The sequence below is a fragment of the Pygocentrus nattereri genome, chromosome 11 (assembly GCF_015220715.1).
Source record: "Pygocentrus nattereri isolate fPygNat1 chromosome 11, fPygNat1.pri, whole genome shotgun sequence".
Classification (NCBI taxonomy): Eukaryota; Metazoa; Chordata; class Actinopteri; order Characiformes; family Serrasalmidae; genus Pygocentrus; species Pygocentrus nattereri.
The window spans coordinates 34,188,561-34,204,175 of record NC_051221.1 but is presented as its reverse complement, the minus strand read 5'-3'; the positions used below and the strand labels follow the sequence as shown (position 1 = coordinate 34,204,175).

General features: G+C 40.1%; 1 protein-coding gene across 10 annotated transcripts in view; it reads left to right on the top strand.

The window, feature by feature from the left end:
• Positions 1-15,615, top strand: part of LOC108432724 (adaptor related protein complex 3 subunit beta 2) — a 60,642-nt gene that overhangs the window by 7,170 nt on the left and 37,857 nt on the right. The window contains exon 1 of one of the 10 annotated variants that reach the window (XM_037542715.1): positions 1,644-2,880. The exons of 6 other annotated variants lie outside the window; for them this stretch is intronic. In XM_037542715.1, coding sequence (XP_037398612.1) covers positions 2,600-2,880 — 281 coding nt within the window. In that variant the 5' untranslated portion in view covers positions 1,644-2,599. Of the gene's footprint in view, positions 1-1,643; positions 2,881-15,615 lie in introns of those variants that run through there. 3 more of the 10 variants (XM_017706773.2, XM_017706775.2, XM_017706776.2) reach the window with 3 other exon arrangements.

Sequence of the window (15,615 nt, the reverse complement as noted above, 5' to 3'; positions counted from 1 at the left end):
TGATACAAGAGCATGAAAACCCACAGTCTGTTCTCTCAATAGGAGATATAAGCTTTTTAGTTTTTGAAGTGATTAAAGTTTAATCTGTCTTTATTATATCATAATAGAGGAACTATGAGACACACAAGGAATAAAAAGTTTAGTCGGTTTCAGGTGGTGTTTCTTGCTGATTGTTTGGATGTTCTTGTCAATTTCGTTAACCTGCATAGCGAGGCCAAACTGCATTTATTCGTCTTCTGTTTGTTTGAAGTTTCTTCTGGCTCTCTGTTGCAGTCCTCCAACGTGTGTGTGTGTGTGTGTGAACAGATAAATGGCAGTTCTGCTGGATCCAAAGCAAACACGGAGTAGGAGGGATCCTCCAATGCTGTTGCCTTGGCAACATTCCCTTCTAAGCCTGGCTTACTGTACTCTATCTCTGCTCAACAAACGTGATTCATATTCCTGAGTAATTAAAACAGGCTGCTTGATAAGTGTTGCTGGTCAAGTAAATTACAGTGCCAGAGTATGCCATATTTACCCAGGAGGGTGTGAGGTATGCGCTGTAAATGACACTATTGCTTTGCTTCTCTCTTCTTCACCCTTTCTCTCTACCCCTTTACTTTCGCGACAGTGTGAATTCCACATCTGTATGTGAATCTGCTCAGCTCTGCACAGACATGGACACAGCATGCAAACAGTGTGCTTGTGCAACACACTTGCACCCAATGTCACAGTCATGTGGGTCTCTAAACACAACTGAAGAGTCTGCTACTGCAGAGCTGTATATAGCATGCCGTATACTAGGGATGCATAATGATGTTGGTAGTTTTATCATTTAAAAAAGAATATCAGCATTGGACAGATGTTTATATTTGCATGAAATTTGAAACCAATATTTGATAACGTATTTATTTTATTCTTTAAGGCATAGCATCTGCAATTTATTACATTTACTGCCTTTTTCACCTTCTACGAAAAAATATATTCCTCTGCAATGCCAATCCAGATAGATGTAATCTTATTGGTGTATCCATGTCTACCATATACATTACTGTATATATCTCATAATTTAAATTCTAATAAGAAAGTCCAAATAACTGTCCGGAAGATACAGTTTCTCCTGTTTGCTTAGTCCTTACTTTTAACAGAGCTGATATGCTGCCACCTACAGATCAGCACACAGTACAGCCATTTAAATAGGATCATATGCAGAGAGCTGGGTGTGTTTCTATGTTGGGTTTGCATTTGGTATCAGAAGACATTCCCCTGATTTTCCCAAAATCAAACAGCAGGCTTTTCCTTCTCTCTGGCCTTTCTGTTCGTGTTTCTTAATAAAGTAGATGCTGTGAGGCAAAGAGCTGCTCCAAAAGAGCGGCTACAGCTGAGTCACGCCAGCCTGCACAATAACAGAGAGGGAGAGAGACAGAGGGAGGGAGAGAGAGAGAGAGAGAGAGAGAGAGAGAGAGAGAAAAGAGGAGAGAGAGAGACATATATACAGAGAGGCTTTGTTGAAGAGAGAATTACGATTAATCCTGGGAAGAAAAAGCCTGCATGGACTGAGAAAGATGTATAAGGGAGAGGGAGACAGAGAAAGAGGAAGGAGTGGCAGCATGAAAGAAAAAGAGCAGGGGAGGAGGGAGATAAATGTGTTGGAGAGAGAAGGGAGCAGAGAGAGAGAGAGAGAAAAAGGGAGAGAGGCATGGTGTGATGGTGTTGTAAGAGGAGAATGGAAGGGAGGGGTGTGCTAACGTGGCTGTGAGGCACAGTGAAGCTTAGACATCTCTGGGCTGAGCTCACATGCAGTGTTGCCACCGAGCAGACGGAGAACAGCTTTCTCCCTGGAGAAACCCAAAAAACACTGCTATCACGCTCCTCCACTCATTCACGTTGTGCAGGGCCATCACTCTCTAACGTCCCCAGCGGTGGAGGAGGCTTCATCAGGCATAGCAGCATCGTCTCTCACTCTGGAGGTTTGGATCCACAACAGACTAAGACTTGGCATTTGTCTATGGGAATACCTCACTCCAGCACCGTGTAGTGAATCTTTAAGCTTCGGAGGTATCCCAAACCTGTTGGATAGACCACTGAAGAGCTTTCCAGGCTTTCCCGGAAGTCGAGGAGCTGTTCTCTCTAAGAGTGCTGAAGCAGCTGGAGTTATGATTCTACAGGTGTGTGTTTGTGACCATTAAGGAATCTTTCTTGGACAACTCTTACAGATGCGAATCGTCACTGTCACAGGAAGACCTTATAACCATTTTTTAAACCTATTTTCACCTTTTATTGTTTTTGCACTATTTAAAAAACACCATCTGCTTTTGTAATGTGTGAACTTTCATGACGTAGAAACATTGAAAAGCAAAGTGTAATTGTTTACGTTAATTGATGTTAAAATAGGAGCTTTTTTCTCTTATAAAGTTACCATTTTTGACACAGAAAGTTTTCGTAGGACAGCAGTGCTATAAGCCTGCAGGTTTGAGGGCACGTCAGCGGGAGAGTGTGCACTTTTGACTGAGCTTTCAGGTGCCTCAGGCGAGTTGCATACAAGCCTCCGGGACAGGTGTAAGGGCTCATCAGCTGAAGACTCTGACAGGTGTGTGTCTTCATTTGTCGGGCTTTGAGCATGACTGCCATGCAGAAGCTGCTGCAGCTGCCGGTCAATGCAGTGAACATAGTGAAGACAGTGCAGGGGGTGGCACAGGGTCAGGAGGAGGCACGAAGCCCTGTGCTGACGCCGGACAGTGGGCAGCAGAACTGGTACAGTGCCGTCCAACCCGAGGAGCTCCGACACCTCCGCACCGCCAGCACGACAGGTGGAGGAGGTGGAGAGGGAGGGGGCGAGTGGGGGGAGGACAGAGGCACACTGGAGGAAGGGCTCTCCAGTGCCCAGACACAACCGCTGCGGTAAGGCCACATAAAGCCTACAGCTATATATGTAACAACCTCATTATAACTTTCCCTTTAAACCCATCAATGTGAAAATGCGCAAAATTTAGGCTTCCAGGTGGATGCTACCACTGCTGTCATTTTACCTGTTTTATAGTTAACAGTATGTCGTACAGTGTCAGAAACTATGCAATTTTAGGCAAGTGTGTGTTGATTTAGAGACTATTTACAGCTTTAAAATTTTACACATTAAAATTTGTGCCGAGAATGTATCTAAAAATAGTTTGGATGGATGGGTTCCGTTTACATTTTTCACTAAAAATGTGTCCCTAGTGTGACCAGATGAGATCTAGTATTATTTTGCCCCGTAAAAAGCACATACAAACATCATTTACTTCTGTTTACTTTTTTCCAGTTACTCTATAAATCAGTAAACTTGGCTTGGACACTTTCAGTGGCTGAAAATGTGAGAAGGCACATGGTTTGGGGATAAATTCATCTTCGTGTATCCTCCATCTTGTTTATCCTTGTTTATCTCCCACCTGCTAGTCAACACTTGGCAGACCCATTTGTGCTTAGGTAATTGTATGCTGATATGGAAAACGCGTTCGATTTATGCTTGTGTTGTCAGGATCCATCTCTGACCAACTCCAAATATGGTTTGAGTGATTCAGTCTTAATCTGATTACAGCGCTTTCTGGGTGTGTTTACATCTGGCTTGTCATCCAATCAAATTAAATCCAAACATGAACAGAATACCGTGTTAATGCGAGGTGTAGACGGCTTCTTAGACATGCATTTCACTCCGTTTTTGTGATCTACGCTTCCATTACTTATTAGCCACATTGGCCTTGTTGCATCAACTAGGTGCAATATGGCAAAAATATGATATTATGATACCTAAAGATACACAATACATGTCACAATATTGCCACACACAGGCACAATGCACTAGTAAAGCCGCATTCATAAACTGTTGTCAAAATCTCTGTGAACGCAGATTTTTATTACACGTTTCACATGCTGTACTGCACTAAGTCTGGTTAAACAGACCTAATTGTGCTCTCTTTTTAATGAAACATGCAGTTTATCAGTTTCTAGTAGTGACTGTGGCCCACCTGTAGCTCCAATGCAAAACCAAAGAATCAAACATCGAAGAAGTCTTAGTTGATTATTTACATTTTGGATAAAGGGATAAATATGCAATTTTTTTTAGTAAAGATAAGAGTAAGATTTTTAGTAAAAAGATGATTTTAAGGTAAAAGGAATTGCTTGGGAGATAATAAAAGAAGCCTGAAACAAAATGTCTCTCAGAATGAATGTGGGTGTGCATGCACACATATATGTATATGTCATCTTTGTATGTTTCTTTGCTTATCATTAGGAGCTGATGATGAGAGACAGTCTCAGATCAAACATTAATTTTAAGAAGGCCCACAGTTTATTGTGAAACTGTAGCTGTCTTTTTTCTCCAGAGTGTGGACTCTGTTCCATAGCGCTGTTGTTTTGTTCGCTTTGTTGTTTGTTTGTTTGCTGTCAGCTCTGCTCTGGTCTTTAATATCACACACGCGTTGGTCTCTGCCTCACAAGATAAATAGTCACTCTTTGTTCCAGTTAACATTTGGAAAAAAAAGTAGGTCTAATTCTAATTCCTGGATATGTTTGTGAAAGGGAAACACATTTCCTTCACAGTTTGTGAGGGAACTTTGTGTTGCAAACCCATTTTAAATGGTACCAGTTTAAATTATTGATGTGGTTACATTGTGCATTCTGATTTTCACTTCTAAGGGTTTGGTAGCTGGAGGAAAAGTCAGCATGAGTCATTATTAGACTCCAAACTGATAAACAGATCTAGGAAAAGGGCAAAATGAATGAAATGTTGAGCCCAGGGTTTCTGTTCTCATTGTGATCAGAGACAGTCTGGTGTTCTGTAGAGATGCTGTGAACCAGCTCAGCTTGTTCCCTTTAGTGCTGAGGGTACACTCGGCCACTTCTGTTTAGTCATGCTTACAAGAGTCAGCCTGATATGTGCCTTAGAATGCATGCTGGGCCCAGTGTAGTAAGCCTTTTGCACCAGTCTCAGGTGCAAATAGGGCGCGCTCTTCCTGCGTGTTATGTATGACTCTGCCACATGAGCCTAAGTGCTCAGTTTATGAGCCGTGTGCATGGTAAAACACAAAATGCTCTTCTGTTCCTCAGATTTATTTGAGGGTTGACTGCGCAAAAAAGTGTGTGGAGATATTACGCTTGCAGCTGATTATATATTCTGCTTGATTTACGAAGGTTTAGCCATTTCGCAGTGGCTGGCTTTCCTCTATCTTTTAAAACCAGACGTAAATGTGCTTTAGAATCTCAAAAGACAGTATTGAGAGACTTTCTTTAACAATAACAGGAGACACAGCCATTAAACAGAGAACTGAGCCTTAAACATGTGCTGAAAGAATGTTTACCATCAGAATAACACTGCTTAAATTCTTAGGACCAGGTATACTTATGTGAACAGATGAAATGCAAGGCATGCTGTGATGTGGCTGCAATATGTTTGTGGTTTGTGTTATTGTTTCATAATCTCTGTTTTGTCTTGAATTTGTTAATGGCTTCTTTATTTCACTGCATCTTTTAAAGGCTGCAGCTCACCAGCAAACAGTTAATGGACAGAGCTGCACACACTTTGCATGAGAAACCTCACCCTTAGTAAACATTAAATTTACTCATATGTTGGGATCACATTTTGCACTGAACCTGTGCTCCTACTGTACACAAGGCCCTTTGTGTTTTGTCCTCCAAGATCTGTACAGAAAGCACCCTAGAGGAAATGAAAAGGCAGTCCTAAATGGCTACCAGTAATTCTAGGTGCATACCAGTAGCAAAGGTAACTCGGTGAGTGATGGTGACCACACAGCTGCTGAAGATTTCAGGGCCTGACAGTTCCTGACAGGTTATTGTTATCAGTAATCTGACTCTGCAGACCTTATGTCCGTTTTGTGTGTCTGTGTGTGCATATGCAGCATTGTGAAGTGCTGAATTATACATCATTCTAATTACATGGACCAGAAAGCAGGTGAACCGATGAAGAGAGACCAGCTCAGTAAATTTGAGACTCTTCAGTGGTGTTGTGTTGCCATTGTTAGACCCATCAGCCCTGCTGTCTGAGTAGGAGACGAGGAGAATGTCTTTCTGCTTTTTGATCTTAAACAAACCTGACCCAAACCAGAATGAGATATCAGCATCATTCCATACGCTGTTCCTTTTTTTTTTCTTGTTTTTCCTTGTTCTGTTTTTCTTGGCTCACCTTTTAGCTGTGTTTTAAAATGATGGAGGAACTCTCTTCTCCTTACAAAACAACTAAAGCCTTCGGTGTTTCTTCTTTTTGTAGATATGTCTGAGCATTAGGAGAGATGTGTGTCCAGTTCTCTCAACTGCTTAAAAGACACTTACACCTGGCACACTGTGATGGTTTTGTTGAGATAAATTTAAATTCATTTGCGTAATGCAAAAGGCTACCTTTTAAGATGTAAAGATGGGTTTACGTTCTTCAGTCAAGTATTTGAGTGAATTTGGAAAGCCTCTACTGTGCTTTTCCTGTATAGTTCTACTCTAAAGATATTGCTCTTACACTATGATGAATTCTAATTAGCAAACACTATTTCTAATATAGCTGAGAGTTCTTGTTGCCCTGTTGTCAGATTGTACTGGCTGATCTATTGTACATAAATCACCTGGCAAACATAAATTTACAATGTATGTTCAAAGTCGAAGCTCACTTAAGCTGGTCAGCTTAAAACATCTTAGACCTGTTTGGCTTGATAAAATAAACTAGGCATTAGAATCAAGGCATTTAAATCTGTTTTGTCATGACAAACACTTGATTGTTCTTTTTCTCTGTTTTGTATAGAGACATGCAGTACTATGCAAATTGTCAGACCACCCTTCATTTAATTTCGAGTCAAAATGGCAAAAAAGTACAAGCTAGTAATTTTTCAGGGGATGTTTCTTAAAATTATATATAAGATAATTTGTATGCAGTAAGGGGAAGATCAAAGAAAAATAAGTAAAAAAAAACCTTGAGTTTCTGAAACTGGAGGTCACAGAGTTGTTGAAATAAGTAAAAATGAGTCTCCTAACAACCATGCAAAACCTGGTAGACCACAAAACTGTCATAATAATGATAACAGTACATAAAGCTTTCATCTTTGAGAGAAAGTAAAGCTTTTCATATTTGAAAAAAGCCACAACATTATCGGTCTGAAAGGATGTGTAGCTGTCAAGAAGCCGTTACTGAGAAAAGAAGATGGACCAAAAGAAGAAGAAACTTTTCAAATCATATAAACAAAGCTGCTGATTTTCTTAGAACAACGGAGTCCAGTCCTCTACATTAATGAATGTGTTCGAGATTACTTGGATCGTGAGAAGCAGAAAATGCAACCAGTTTCTAAGACTGGACTTTTGAGAACAAACTAAACACTGAAAAAAAGTGATATATTTACAACCCCAATTCCAATGAAGTTGGGACGTTGTGTAAAACATAAATAAAAACAGAAAACGATGATTTGCAAATCCTTTTCAACCTATATTCAATTGAATACACTACAAAGACAAGATATTTAATGTTCAAATGGATAAACTTTATTACATTTTGCAAATATTCACTCATTTTGAATTTGATGCCTGCAACATGTTCCAAAGAAGTTGGGACAGGGGCATATTTACCACTGTGTTACATCACCTTTCCTTTCAACAACACTCAATAAGCATTTGGGAACTAATTGTTGAAGATTTGAAGGTGGAATTCTTTCCCATTCTTGCTTGTTGTACAACTTCAGTTGCTCAACAGTCCGGGGTCTCTGTTGTCGTATTTTGTGCATCATAATGCACCACACATTTTCAATGGGAGACAGGTCTGGACTGCAGGCAGGCCAGTCTAGTACCCGCACTCTTTTACTACGAAGCCACGCTGTTGTAACACGTGCAGAATGTGTCTTGGCATTGTCTTGCTGAAATAAGCAGAGATGTCCCTGAAAAAGACGTTGCTTGGATGGCAGCATATGATGCTCCAAAACCTGTATGTACCTTCAGCATTAATAGTGCCTTCACAGATGTGCAAGTTACCCATGCCATGGGCACTAACGCACCCCCACACCATCAGAGATGCTGGCTTTTGAACTTTGCGCTGATAACAATCCGGACAGTCCTTTTCCTCTTTGACCCGGAGGACACGACATCCATGATTTCCAAAAACAATTTGAAATGTGGACTCGTCAGACCACAGGACACTTTTCCACTTTGCATCAGTCCATCTCAGATGAGCTCGGGCCCAGAGGAGCCGGCGGCGTTTCTGGGTGTTGTTGATATGTGGCTTTCACTTTGCATGGCAGAGTTTTAACTTGCACTTGTAGATGGAGTGGCGAACTGTGTTCACTGACAATGGTTTTCTGAAGTGTTCCTGAGCTCATGTGGTAATATCCATTACAGAATGATGTGGGTTTTTAATGCAGTGCTGCCTGAGGGATCGAAGGTCACGGGCATTCAGTGATGAAGTTTTCTGCCTTGCTGCTTACTTGCAGAGATTTCTCCAGATTCTCTGAATCTTTTGATGATATTATGGACTGTAGATGATGAAACCCCTAAATTCCTTGCAATCACACGTTGAGAAACATTGTTCTCAACAATGCTGTTCACAAAGTGGTGAACCTCTGAGCCTTTCAGGGATGCTCCCTTTATGCCCAATCATGACACTCACCTGTTTCCAATTAACCTGCTCACCTGTGGAATGTTCCAAACAGGTGTTTTTTGAGATATCAACTTTCCCAGTCTTTTGTTGCCCCTGTCCCAACTTCTTTGGAACGTGTTGCAGGCATCAAATTCAAAATGAGTGAATATTTGCAAAAAACAATAAAGTTTATTCATTTTAACATTAAATATATTGTCTTTGTAGTGTATTCAATTGAATATAGATTGAAAAGGATTTGCAAATCATCGTATTCTGTTTTTGTTTATGTTTTACACAATGTCCCAACTTCATTTTCTGTGAAATATATGTTTTCTGCTTTTTCCCCGATGCTGAAAAATAAATAAGTTGTACTTAATGACTGTTTTGACTGGAACTTAAATAAATGAATGGTGATCTCTGACTTTTGCACAGCACAGTACAGTTGTACAAGCTTAGCTGGAACATGGTAATATGGTAACAGACTCTACTCTGGCATTTACTGAATACTCATAATCTCTGATGGATTTTGACCTGCAGTATAGTGAGAAATGCCAGGCAGTATAACCTTCTGACAATATTTAAAGTCAGATTTTCTGCAGCTCTATGACTTTCTCTTCTTTATTATTGAAATAAAGAGAGATACCAGGTTACTGATCCTCTTCTGTCTTAAGCTTGCATCTCTTGCTCTGTCAGAGAGCATCACAAGCCAGAGTATTATTACTCTGTGTGAGTGTGTGTGAGATGAGTAAAGCTGACAGAGTGCAGTCGCTCATGACTGCTGGCTCCTCACAGCGAAGTCTCCAATTGTTCCCTTGTCACGATGGAGCACACAAACACACACAAACCTCAGCCTGAGGTGGGTACCAGACAGATTCACTGAAGCATGTTGAGGAAATGCCAACTCCTGCTGAGCATGGGCACATAGACAAAAGTGTACACACATATGCATACACACCAAAGCCTGACGATTGAGGTCTGGCTGAGGAGTTGCTTGACTCAGTCAAGTGCATTCAACAGTGTTAATTTTATTTTTCATTGTTGTGTACAATAGAAACATTTCAGGTTTAATACTGTTCAGTTCAATTCAACTTTATTGTCATTGTGCATTTACGGTGGCAGAGTAGAACGAAACATATTCTGGCTCCTTCTCTGGTGCATAAATACTAAGACAAGGACATGAGTGCACACGCACATAACAGTACATGAAGAAGCATGAAAATAGTTTGAAAGAAGATTAAAGTGTGATGTGCATATGGGTTCAGTAGTGTTTGTATTCATGATCTAATGAGTGCTGTGGGTGTGGCCAGTTTAACAGCTGTTGAAACTTTTCTTTAACCTGGAGGTTCTAGCTCAAATATTCTGATATCTCTTCTCAGATGGCAGAGAAGTGGCTGGGGTGTGTGGGAACTGAGGTGATACCCCTGGCTTTCCACACACATCTTTTATTGTAAATGTCCTGTTTGGGTGGAAGGACAGCAGCATTGATGGACTGGATGGCTTTCACCACTCTTTGTAGTGCCTTTCATTCCACAGCAGTTGAGCTGCCTTACCAGACTGTGATGCAGCTGGTCAGGATGCTCTCCACTGTGGACCTGTAGAATTTGCAGTGGAGCTAATATGGTAGGTTAGCTCTCCTCAGCCTCCTGAAGTAATGAAGCCTTCTACTACTGTTGTTGGGCCTTGTTTACTACTATTGTTGGGCCTACTGCTTACTGTTTGTTGTTAAAAGTAGTTCTTAAACTGCCAGAAATGTAAATTATTAGATATATTTTTTTTGCTATACTACCCACTACTAACCAAAACTTTTTTCCTCCTGAAAAGTCTCCAGATTTGCAGAGACAAGGTTTTGTTACAATATTTACAAAAAAAAGAAAAAAAAAGATTGTAGTTATTGGCATAGGTCAGGACCTTTGTAGCACAGTGTGTCCAATGTACCAAACTCATTCGGTCTAACTGAGCTTCTCCTAGGGGGTGTGATTGATGTGCTTATTTTTCATAGCTGTCACATAGTGAAGGCTTTATTAAACCATGTCAGAGGGAGAATGTTTTGTGCCTTATCCCTCATCATCCTCTGCTTGCCTAAAACAACAGCAGCTGTGTGAAGCCAGCAGTGAATTTATTCACTTCACCTTATTGCTTTCTTTGTTGCCATGGAAACAACAACTGTGCGGAAGCGAGGCGTGTCGTGAGATATCGCAGGCGTTTAGTTCATGCAGCAGCAGAGTGACGTACTCAAGGGGAATGTTTTTAATTAGCTTATACTGTTGCCTGTGCCAGCTTATAACATATTAATGCCCAGGCTTTGGTTGGCTAGTGGTGCTCACAAGTGACTTGAGTTGGTGATTTGCTTGGCTGAAATCTCTACTTTTCCATAGCTCTTTGCATTGCAGCTGTCATAGTAACATCATGGTTGCACTGGCATGGTTTCACCACAAAACTCATCTTGATGTGACACATTTCTCCTGGTGTGTCTCAAGCCAATGTCAACTGACTGCTGCAGTTTATTTGTCTTATAAGGACACTGCTAGACATTTCAGCACTTTGCTGTGATAGTGTGGGTGGTTGTGTGGATGGATAGTGGTCTGTCTGTTGTCTCTCACTGTTTCTTTGTTTCAACTCAACTCAAATCCTTTTTGGAATGAATTGTAAAGTTTTAATGCTGTCAAAGTTTAAATCTGATTTGTCATACATCACATGTCTGTTAAGCCAGATGGCATAAGAACTGCAATGCAGGCAACCATGTGACATTGGGCAAATCGCAGTCAAGGCAGGGTCTCAGAACATATAACACTAAGAGTTCTGTGCAGCTAGTGCACACCAGTGCTTCACCATACAAACTCAAACCACTGCATTGTTTGGGCCAAATATATATCTTTAAAAAGGTGAGGTTTAAGTGCTTATTTGTTTAGGAAAATATTAGTATGAGAATAATTACAAAAAATATCAGTGATATAAGCAGTCATTTTATGTCCAAACCTCAAGAAAGCACAGTATTGGTTGTAGTAATCATCCAATACCTGGTTTGGTTAATCAGTCCTTCATTGAATTGAATTAGGAGTGCTGCTGGAGGAATTTAACAAATCCATGTGATGGTATGTAGGTCCATCAGGTAGAAATCTGGAATCAAACAGCTGTTCTTCTAACTCGTTTCAAGGATTACTTAAAAATATTTTTCCAAAAAAGTAAATCTTTCTACTTTTATTGCAGTAATATATGTTTGCATTAAAAATGGGTTTCAAAAACATAAAATGATATTAGAATGAATGCAAATTTAAATGCAATAAATTTGGTTTTTTGTTGTTGTTTTAAGGCGTTTCAATAGTAATGTTTAAATTTAAAATTTAATTTAATAAATTAAATTATACAATGTATGCTTTGAAAATAATTATATATGTAGTTATCTGATTCACTATTTGTATTTCATTTGAATTTGTTTGAATTTCATTGTTTAGATTTTTATTTAATGTCCACATAAGTGTTCAAACGTTTGACTGAAAATATATATAAACAGTAATATTTTTGACCATATATTGCACTATATAACGCTGCTGTTGGAAGAAAGCCAGTTTTTGACATAATTTGAAAATGCCTGTTGTCCTTTACATTGTGACTAAATTACATTTTAGAAACGGCCCAGAATGACTTGGCAAAAAAAAAGTTTCATTGACTTACATTAAAAATAAAGTATGTTGTTTCTTTCTTCTGTAAAGTTGGCATTTTGGAGATATGAGGTTTTCAGCAGTGTAGTACATTATTGTACAAACTAACACTGGTGTTATCAATGTGCCTACCCAGTATCCCTTAAGCTGTGGCATTGTTGTGCAGTTCTGGCAGCCAGAGAAACATGCCTTTCTCTACAGTATTTTCAGTTTTTCTATGTCAGAAAGTTCAAGAAATAGAGGGATGTCTTCTTTGAACTTAACAAAATGTTTGTCTCAGATTTGTCCCCCCTCCCTCCTTCTCTCTCCTTTTCACTAGTTCTCTCTGCCCATCATCTCTGATCTCTTAGCATCACTGCCTCTTGCTTTGTCTCCTCTCCCTGAGCTCCTCTGCTCACTCGCTCTGTCTCCATCGCTCTCATTCTCTGCTAATAACTGTCAGTGTGGGCTGTCTGCTGGTCTAGGAGCGGCTCACTGCAGTGTCTCACAAAGTCCAGTGGGAATTTTTAGGATGATAAACTGGTCTCAGATCAGAGTTGTGCACTTGTCACTGCTGTTTGAACCGGACGTCTCTGTAATTATGCAAATTGTGTCCACAGAGGAAAAAGCCTTGTAATAATGTACTGCTATTAAAATTCAAAGCAGTAATGGGACAAACATACTGTGATACCAGCAAATTGGAATGCTCTCTAAATATCTCTTATTCACTGCCATTATTTTGTTTTAGTTGTAATCATATTTGTAGATGTGTGATTTGGAGTCAATCTGGCTCAATCGTAATTGGTGGAGGCATATGGTGATGTTTTCTAATGATTTCTCTGATCTCGTTCTCATTCAGAGCTCTGGGATAAAATAACTGGGTTAGAATTATTTTCACACCTTTTTCAGCAAAGCCCCTGCACTGCTCAGAGGTGGAGCTGGCTCAGAGGTGGAGCTGGAGTGTAATTAGGACAGGCAGAATGAAAATGAGGCTGCAGAGGGACTTTGTAAGATCAATCATGGAGTTCCCTCACTCAATAGTCTGACATTGCTGTAGGAAGATACTACCAGTCAAAAGTTTGGACTGTCTTGATAGAATTTTTTTTTTTTTTGAATTTTTTCACCCTATTTAGTCCAGTCCCACCTGCTAGGTATCTCTCCTCTTATCACACGATCAAGCTGGAAAGGTGAAGGCTAGCACATGCTTTCTTCATAGTACCACTGAATTATTTTAAACTCGACGTCATTGGATGGCTCAACAGGCTTGGAGGAGAATGCTGATTGCCAGTTCTGTTATGTCAGCTAGCAGACATCCTGACAGACGACGCTGAGTAATGGGGGCTGAGGGAGGGTCATCCCACACACTCACAGAGAGCAAGGCCAGTTATGTTCTAACGGCTGTGACATCACTGTTCTTTGTCAATTTTGAGGACATTTTGATCTAAAATCTTATGGTTAATTGCTTGAAGTATATTTCTACAAATATAAAAAGTCAGTGTGATGCCTGTTTGTGAGTTTATTCCCAAATCAAAGAAAAATCCAGCAGCCAAAAAGTGCTCAGCATATATGTCACATCTTTAAACCTGTTGGAAAAGCACGATGTTGGCTCCACATGAAGCTCTATAGTTTTGATTTCTTGAACACTTTTTTTGGTCATTGCGTAATTCAAAATGAGTTACTTCATGTCTTCACTATTAATGAAAAAAGTAGAAAAGAGTGAAATATAGAGAAGAACTTTCTTCTAACTAAGTAGTTAGATGTGTCCAAAATGTTGACTGGTACTGTACCTTTGCCCAGACCCTCTCTCCTGAATCCTGGCTGGTGTAGGGCCTGGCCAAGCCCACCCTCTAGGTGATGAATCTGGGCAGAGTATGTATCATCCTGGATCCCCTCTGTGCTCCCCTCTGTACACCCCCATACACACCAGGTAGTCAGCTAGCATCGGCGCCTTGCCACCTGACACATGAACATATCAGTGGAAAAAGAGGAAGGGAGGGAGACAGAGAGAGAGAGAGAGAGAGAGAGAGAGCACTCTTAACAAATGAGACTGCACTGCAGACTGGTTTTGTCTTTCTCTCAAATCACCCAAGTCATTGCTACCAGCTCCCAGAAGGGACAGGCAGTGAGCAGCTCAGCATTATTATTAGACCAGACTTGTGTGAATTGAGATTTTGTAAATGGAATCCTGTCATACTGAACGCTGAATACTGGCACTGCTAGAACCTGACCTGTTGCTCTCCTCCTTTTAGGGTTTTGCAAATGTTGATGAGTATTAAGGACTAATGGATGTTCTGAAAGTATCAGCATGTTTATCTGGTGAACAGCTGCTTCTCAGAATGACTCAATATGCAATTTTCATTTTCCTGGCTTGGAATAGGCTGTGGAGAGTTTTGTTCTGCTGCATTCTGCTTCTGGTTTTATCATATGGTGGTTCTGAATATCTGCAGCTCATTATCTTGAAGCTGCAGTACTGAAGTGCCATCAGGGGAACATCAACTCTTGGTGCTAGCACTTATACAGCACTCATATTGGGGATGAACTTTACAGGGGAAGGAAAAATATTCATGACTTCTAAGATAAAAATACTTTAAGGCAAATATATCTGGATCATGTCTGTTGGCCCTTTTGTCATCCATTAAAAAGCAGCTGGTGGAAAAGTCAAAATGTGTGTCTGTCTATTATTTGTAATGTAGATATACTGAGTGGTGGTGAACAAAAATGATAAACAGCTCACAAAGTCAAGTCAACATTTAAAACAGGAAGTAGTAGTTAGCAGTTGGCTACTTCCCATTGATTTACATACATAACTTAGAGTTTTAATCTTGCTGCTTCTTCCCCAGTTAAGAGTCATTCGTCTTATTTTTTCTGTGACTTCCACACCTATAGAGAAGAAGGCTAATGGCTCCATTGATCACCTGCTCGTGTCTAATGCACTGACTCAGATAGCGTTGCTATAGTAACTTGCTTTCTGAGGACGAGCTTGTTAGATTAGTTCAAATAGAGTTGCCATAGCTTTGGCCTAACGTAATCTTCAAGTAAACTCTGGAACAGCATGTAGCCATGATCACATCTGGCCAGCAATCTGTTAACAACAAGATCCACATTCTTCTCTGTTTGTAATGGCAGTGGCATACAACGTGACTTAGCTTTATGAGTTTATGAGGATTTATTTTAAATCAAAGGAGGAGTGTTACATTCAGATGTAAAATGCCAAAGAAAGATTTTCTTTAAATCACAAAAAATATACAGGATCCAATAAGTGTGAAGGAGCTGTTATTTTCTAGGCTGCTGAAGATTTCTTGACAATATTGTAATCTACCACTGTAATCTAGTACATGGAGTAATTTGTGGAGTAGTTCAACTCTCTCTCATGGTTTTTCTTTGACTCTATTGCTCTCCCTTTCC